At 41.0% G+C, this 7,838-nt stretch overlaps 1 protein-coding gene across 1 annotated transcript in view; it reads left to right on the top strand.

Moving 5' to 3' along the window:
* Window positions 1–607: 607 nt before the first annotated feature.
* LOC148362830 (uncharacterized) overlaps window positions 608–7,838 on the top strand; it is a 17,303-nt gene continuing 10,072 nt past the window's right edge. The window contains exons 1-9 of the mRNA XM_088339333.1: window positions 608–830; window positions 3,457–3,571; window positions 3,632–3,806; window positions 3,907–4,018; window positions 4,087–4,193; window positions 4,333–4,459; window positions 4,531–4,651; window positions 7,062–7,147; window positions 7,546–7,673. Of these exons, the coding sequence (XP_088195459.1) occupies window positions 773–830; window positions 3,457–3,571; window positions 3,632–3,806; window positions 3,907–4,018; window positions 4,087–4,193; window positions 4,333–4,459; window positions 4,531–4,651; window positions 7,062–7,147; window positions 7,546–7,673 (1,029 nt within the window). The 5' untranslated portion in view covers window positions 608–772. The remainder of the gene's footprint in view (window positions 831–3,456; window positions 3,572–3,631; window positions 3,807–3,906; window positions 4,019–4,086; window positions 4,194–4,332; window positions 4,460–4,530; window positions 4,652–7,061; window positions 7,148–7,545; window positions 7,674–7,838) is intronic.

The raw sequence follows: 7,838 nt of genomic DNA on the forward strand, positions 1-7,838 counted from the left end.
GTTTCCTTAACAGTCCAAGCAATTTTTTCATTAAGCTAATCATCCCACATTCCAAAAACATGCATGTTAGTTTAATTGGCCGGTCCAAATTGTCCCCGGGTGTGAACGAGCGAGTGAGTTGTCTGTCTCTGTGTGCCCTGCGACTGGCTGGCAACTAGTTCAGGGTGTCCCCTAACCCACTGCACAAAGATGGCTGGGATGGGCTCCAGCACCCCTGCGACCCTACTGAGGATGAGTGGTGCAGATAATTAATGAATGTATCTGGAACCAACTAAATATTTTGAACCCCCCTTTTTTCAGTAATTTGGAGCTAAGATTCACCTTTTAGTCTATTTCTTCTATTAAAAAGCAAAGCTAATGTAAAATGGAATCCTCCTCTTGTTGACATTGGGAAACATACCACTCTGTGCTTTATAACAATAAACCAAAAATACACAAAGAAAGTCAATGCTTGATATTTATTGTATTTTGCCGCTCAAAATATTAGTCTTTATGACAAAAAAATCCCCTATTCTAAAGATATTCTAGCAAGCGTTTTGTTTTGTTTTTGATGCAATCTGGCCATGTAAACACTGTCTAGGGTTAAAGTTTAGCCTCCTGGCCAAAGTTTGCAGCATTTTTTGGGACTCACAGAAAAAGTAAGCATCAAGTTATAGAACAAACTGCTATTCCTTTTACTGCTTTGGACTGTTACGGTGTATATATTGGATTACAAAAGTGTTACTGTAACAGGAAGAAAGGACTGTTGTTTAATTGCTGTTAAGTTCACAGAATGCTAAAGCGCCTATCGACAGTGATCATTAGACGAGGACTTTCGGCGTTACAAAATGGTAAGAATGGCATTATTTTCTCTGCCTATTATTGATAACTATCTACTACAAGTCATTGTTTGGGAAATATTTGTGATTAAAATAGTGTAAATTCATGTTTATTCATGTTCATTAAATGAAATAGTGTTTCTTTGACAAATTGCAATGCTAAATTGCTGCACTGTTAAATAGCAATGTAATGATACTCAAACACCACAATACGGAAGTATCATAATATTATAGCAGAACTTGGTGCTCATGGGTAACCCCTTAAGAACACCTTGGTAGTCTTCGGACTGGTTCTGAAAATAGCTCACAAGTGATGGGTCATTGTTATTATCTAGGATTTGATTTTGAACTGGCATGAGTGATTCGCAGCCGAGTGTGGAGCGGCCGGGCTGAAGATCAGCACCTCTAAGTCTGAGACCATGGTACTCGCCTGGAAAAGGGTGGCATGCTCCTTCCGGGTTGGGGATAAGATCTTGCCCCATGTGCAAGTATTCGGGGTCTTGTTCACAAATGAGGATATGGCGGAGCGGGAGATCGACAGACAGTCTGGTGTAGCGTCTGCCATCAAGCGGACCCTGTACCGGTCCGTCGTGGTGAAGAGGGAGCTAAGCCGAAAGACAAAGCCCTCGATTCACCAGTCGATATACACTCCTACCCTTACCTATGGTTATAAACTGTGGGTTCACTATCCTAGATACAAGTTGCTGAAATTAGTTTGCTTCTCAGGGAGGCTGGGCTCTCCCTTAGAGATAAGGTTAGAAATTCAGTCATCCGGTAGGGACTATTTGTAGAGCCACTGCTCCTCTGCATTGAGAGAAGCCAGTTGAGGTGGCTTGGGCTTCTGATAAGGATGCCTCCTGGACGCCTCCCTTGGGAAGTGTTGGGGCATGTCCCACCGGCAGGAGGCCCCGGGGACAACCCAGGACACGCTGAAGAGACTATGTCTCTGGGCTGGCCTGGGAAGGCCTCGGGATCCCGTCGGATGAGCTGGAAGAAGTGGCTGGGGATAGGGAGGTCTGGGCTTCCCTCTTAAAGCTGCTGCCCCCGCGACCCGACCCCTGATAAGCGGAAGATAATGATGATGGATGATGTTGCAATGCTTTACAAAGCCCATTTTAACAGTTCCTATGACGACACCCTGGTATTATAGTAATAATAACACAGTAACAACGTAGTCATAAAATGATGAATTATTTTAGAAATGGATTTTAAACTTTGTGCAATCGGTAACAAAGTAGCTGAGAACATAGAACACAAAACAGTTCAAGAGCCAAGATCGTGATAAAAATGATCGCAAGGAAAGTTTTTTTTTTTTTTAAGTAACGGCAAAGACAAATACAGCAGGGAAACTAATTGAATTGATTGATAGCAGTCCTAACCAGCACAACAACCGAAAAGTCCTACATTAAATTAAAGAGCATTAATAAAACAGTTATGAGAGGGTGCTTGAACTCGACAAATAGACAAATCACCTTTTTGATAGATGTGCTGCTTTGAACGTGACATGTCGGCCATACAGTATATCACTTTTTGAGAAAGCCACATCTTATATGAACATTCAACAAAAGCACTAAAGTCCCTATCCAGACAAAAGCCAATTCTTCAGCACGTTTTAATTCACTGTGTGATGTTTCATGATTTGATCAAATCTATGCAATAATAACAATGCCAGAACCTGTGTCCCATAGCAATATAAAGGCTGATTTTAAGTCACTCATCTAAATCAAGGAAGTACCTTGCTCGTTTTCTGTTGCTTCAAATTGTATTCCATTGCTTCATCCCATATGTTTACATGTTGTGCTCGTATGTACCATGCCAGAAGCATGGACTAAACTACATATGGATGAATACAACAGTGGCATTTATCAGAATTATATATATTTTTTTACTGTTGTTGATAACATCATAGTGAACATTGTTCATACAAGATTAGACATGGCAGTCCAGGATAAACATGGATTAAAAGTTGTCATGATAACCGATGTGAGTCACCTGTGCCCGCTCATTTGGCACCAACCGCAGTTCTAATTGGCTCCCTGTCCCTATTTAAACCCTGTCCTGTTACTCCCCTGTTGTCAGTCCGTCTGCGAACCTCTGTTTATACAAGGCAAGCCTCTTTTGACCCTGACACCCGCCTGTCCAGTTTTTGCTCCCGTTTGTCTCCGGCTACGACCTGTTTTGATCCCGACCACGTCTGCTCTACCGTCTCGGCTTCCGACCAATTTTTGATCCCGAGTACATCTACTCTCCTGTCCTGGCTTACGACTCGTTCCCGACCACGTTTTCGCTCTCCTTGTCCCGGCTACCGACCTATTTTTTCCGTCCCTGACACCGACATCCCTCGCTACGGAAGATCCACTTCTGTATTCGAATCACAATCCAGGTGCGAGAGCGACTTGCTTCCCGCGTCCAGCGAACACCGGATCGTGTTTGCTTCCTCTTTCTTTCAATAAAACTTTTGGTAAACGTTACACAATTGGGTCCTGTTTCCGTTCTGGTCCTGACACTCAATAGTTCATTAAACTTGGAAGGTTAAATGTGCAAACAATGTTTGAATCTCTACCAATGAGAAATGCCCAAATTAGACATGTTTGAAGTGAAACTGACGTCACACTGCTGATGACGATGATTCTTTTAGACAGTGTCTTTCAAATTCATCCGACTGTATCCCATGCGCTGGCAGAAAAGCGCCCAGTGGTGGCGCTAGAAAGCACTATCATCACTCACGGCATGCCCTATCCTCACAATATCAGGTACGTGCATTATATGGCTGTCTTGCTATTAAGTGATAACAAATGAGTGGATCAACACAGCACAGCTCGAGAGGTGGAGGCCATCGTGAGAGCCCAAGAAGCCACCCCCGCTACTATCGGGGTGATTGAGGGCAAAATTCATGTTGGTTTGTCTATGGAAGAGCTCGACTTCCTGGCCCGATGCGAAGGCTCCGTCAAGGTGTCTCGACGTGATCTGCCGTTTGTGGTCAGTCAGGTAAAGATGTGAAACTCGTTTGTTAAAGTTGTAAATTAAAGAGGTCATTTTAAAACGAGACCCTTCAAACATCAGTCAAAGACTGTTACTTATATCTCAGGGGCTTTCTGGGGGAACCACAGTGTCAGCCACTATGATAGCTGCACATCGAGCTGGCATCCGTGTCTTTGTCACAGGAGGAATTGGGGGCGTGCACAGAGATGGAGAAAACAGTAAGACACACATTCTTTTAAAATGGGAAGTACAGCAAAGTTAATTAACAGTGACAGTAATTGTCCAGGTCTTGACATCAGTGCTGATCTAACCGAACTGGGCAGGACTCCCGTTGCTGTGGTGTCCGCCGGGGTCAAGTCTATTCTGGACATAGGACGCACTTTGGAGATCCTGGTAAGAGCTGGTAGAAGTTCGCAGTTGTCGGGGCACCACTGAAGACGCAACTCTGGACAGCTTTCACCACTGCTGACATTTCCTGGCCTGAGTTGGAACCAGCCCATTCCTTTATTTTTATTTATTTTTTTGCATTCAGGAGACTCAGGGTGTTTGTGTGGCCACGTTTGGAACGTCAGAAGATTTCCCTGCCTTCTTTTCCCCATTAAGCGGTTTTCCATCCCCGTACCAAGTTTCCAACGCTGACGAGGCCGCCCAACTCATCGGTAAATAGACATTTTCAACATGCAACCTTGCATTTGGAAATCCTAACTTTCGGAAATTTACCCCTTATTAGAGAGTGCTCTATCATTGGGCGTCCAAAGTGGCGTGTTGATAGCTGTTCCCATCCCGCAGGAACAAGCAGCAGCGGGTCAACAGATAGAGCGAGCAATACAAAGAGCTGTTGCTGAGGCGAGGTAGGATGCTTGAAATTAAGTGATTAAAATCCTTCTTTTGCCAATAACCAATAACTTTAACTGCATGTTACATTCTATCTATCTGTCTGTCTATCTATCTATCTATCTATCTATCTATCTATCTATCTAGCTATCTAGCTATCTAGCTATCTAGCTATCTAGCTATCTATCTTTATCTAGCTATCTATCTTTCTCTACATATACAGTGGAACCTCGGTTCTCGACCATAATCCGTTCCATTTCTTTGTACGAAAACCGATTTGTACGATCACCGAAGTCATTTTTTCCCATTAAAAGTAATGTAAAATTGTTTTAATCCGTTCCAACACCCTAAAAGTTTACCACGAAAGTAAACATGAAGCTAACCCAGGCTAATCGTACGTTCGCGTTAGCGTAATCTTCCGTACGAAAGATTACGCTAACATGAACATGTAAAAATAAAAAAATCAGGTCGTTTACACGTAATTTAGCACCCGGGTCTCCACAACAAGTGGTGAGCGGTTAAAGGATAAAGAAAAGAATTATGAGTAGGATTTCTTACCTTGGCGGTTGTCTGCATATATATATATATCTATATATATATAGATATATATAGATATATCTATATATATATAGATATATATATAGATATATATATATAGATCTATATATAGATATAGATATATATATAGATACAAGATACAAAATCAGGCAGCACGGCAGCGCAGTGGTTAGCGCGTGTGCGGCACAGTTCTCGAACCTTCCTGTGTGGATATTTGTATGTTCTCCACGTACTTGTGTGGGTTTTCTCCGGGCACTCCAGTTGCCTCCCACATTCCAAAAACATGCACGTCAGGTTAATTGGCTGGTTCAAATTGTCCCAAGGTGTGTATGAGTGAGTGAGTTGTCTGTCTCTGTGTGCCCTGCGACTGGCTGGCAACCAATTCAGGGTGTCCCCTGCCCACTGCCCGTCGTGCGAGACGAACAAGGCAGGCAGGCACAAGACCACGGCCTCTTGACCTGATCATTCCTCTTTGGGCGTGGTCTCAGATACCTGAGACCACCAGGATCGGATGACGGTGTTTAAAGTTGCTCAACTCGTTAAATTTAAATCAACTTGTGAATTTCCCTTCGGGGATGAATAAAGTAAAGTAAAGTCTATCTATCTATCTATCTATCTATCTATCTATCTATCTATCTATCTATCTATCTATCTATCTATCTATCTATCTATCTATCTATCTATCTATCTATCTATCTATCTATCTATCTATCTATCCAAAAAGCCAAAGAAGTGAGAAATTTGTCTGACGTTCTGAACTTGAGAATGTCCCTTTAATCGAAATACTTACACACGGTGAGAACATTATTTTATTAATCGTTGCCTTTGATGTTTAAATTAAATTCAAAAATTCATATTCTTAGATTTCATTAGGGTACATGACGAATTGGTACGTCCAGGAACCATGATCCATCCATTCCAAAGCGAGCCACCCTAAACAAAAAAGGTGGAAGTCTTTTTTGTGTTGGGCTTATTTGCTCTACACCAGTTTATAGCAAATTACTATTTGCAAAATTCTAAACCTATGAAAACTACAAAAAAAAACAGAAAAAAATCAAGCAAGGTTAATATTCGTAATGAAAATGTTTATTGTTACAAATGCATTGATTGTTACCAATATCAAACAGCTATATCCATACTATAGTTGTACAATAAAAGATTGATACTTTGTTGTCAGTTTTTTTAAAATGGTCTACCTTTGACCTAAATATGTTTCTCTCGAATGCTATTAAAAATGTCAAAATCTGAAAATTCGGCTTTGTCTGTTCTGAAAAAAAAAAAAAAAGATTTCATATCTTTGGCAGCTCTGTATATGTAATTCACTCTGTGTCCTTTTACAAGGAGGGTGTTGGAGAAGTTGACTGAGCCTATTTGAACCCTACTTTTGATAACTACAACCTGGTAATAACATACCGGTAGTAGTAACATAGTAGTAACATAAGCAGACTCAACTTATTCTAAGCCATGTGACTATGGCCGAGCTCTCCGGCTCCTCATGCACATTATGATGAGGTAGAGAGGAGACACGACCAAACTGTCTTATTTTTTCTATAAACCATCAAAAGATATTGTAATTAAGAATAGAAATAATTAGAATCTTTCGAACAAGTAATGTTAACAAAGTAAATATTATTGCGCGGCGTCAAACAACTAATTATCGGCTTTTATTTCTACCGGGCTGATAACGAACGTCATATTTGTCAGTTATTGGCTTTAGTGTCATTCTACTTGTGTGTGAATGTGTGATCACAAAATCAAATTGCACAACCAGATAGTACTATAGCCTATCTTCTCTTACCTTATATTATCTTAATTTTATTTACATATTGAAGTTGTCAATTTTTTCCTCCTGTTTTTGTCCTCTCTCAGTTCTCAAAGCATCACCGGAAAAGAAGTGACGCCGTTCATTCTCCGAAGGGTCAACGAGCTAACGCAAGGAAAATCTTTACAAGCCAGTATCCCTCCAACATTTTTTTAGAGAGTTGCAAGGTTTGCCTGAACCTAAGCCCGGTTCTTTTATGTTAAATGCTTGCTATACTAAAATGAAGAACCTGGAGACTGCATATTCTCCTTTAACTATTTACTGGATGCCAGAGAGATTGAATACACAGCTTTTTTTAGCATGACCCAGAAGAAGTTTTATCTAAGATAGGGTCTAGTCTTATACTGCCTTGGCCGCTTACCCACTAAGTGTGCCTATGTGAGACTCGATGGCTGTAACCGGTTCAAACTCAATATTGTATGCAAGAGTGTTTTTAGATGTTAAGACGCCAAGCAAGGACGGTCACAGCAATCTAACAGTGCTTTCATATTTCATATTTTCCGTGTTACCTCTCCTTCATCTTACTTGTAGATATTGCTCTCGTTCATAACAATGCTAAAGTGGGCAGCCAGATCGCTTGTGCTCTGGCAAAGCGGATGAACAGAAGAAAATCGAGCAATGAATCACATCAGCATCATGACCAATCTGACTCCAATATTGTAAGTGGTTTTCTATTATTGTCGAAAAAAAATGTTTCAACTCAGTGAGGAGATACTTTATACACTGTATAATCATGTTGACATTTAAGTGCTATCCATCAGAAGCTAATGCTAACAAAACTCATTGCAGTTCGTCGTACCTTTCAGCTTTTAGAATTGGTGTAG

This window comes from Urocampus carinirostris, chromosome 7 (genome assembly GCF_059441175.1).
Source record: "Urocampus carinirostris isolate Australia breed hairy pipefish chromosome 7, RoL_Ucar_1.0, whole genome shotgun sequence".
Lineage (NCBI taxonomy): Eukaryota > Metazoa > Chordata > Actinopteri > Syngnathiformes > Syngnathidae > Urocampus > Urocampus carinirostris.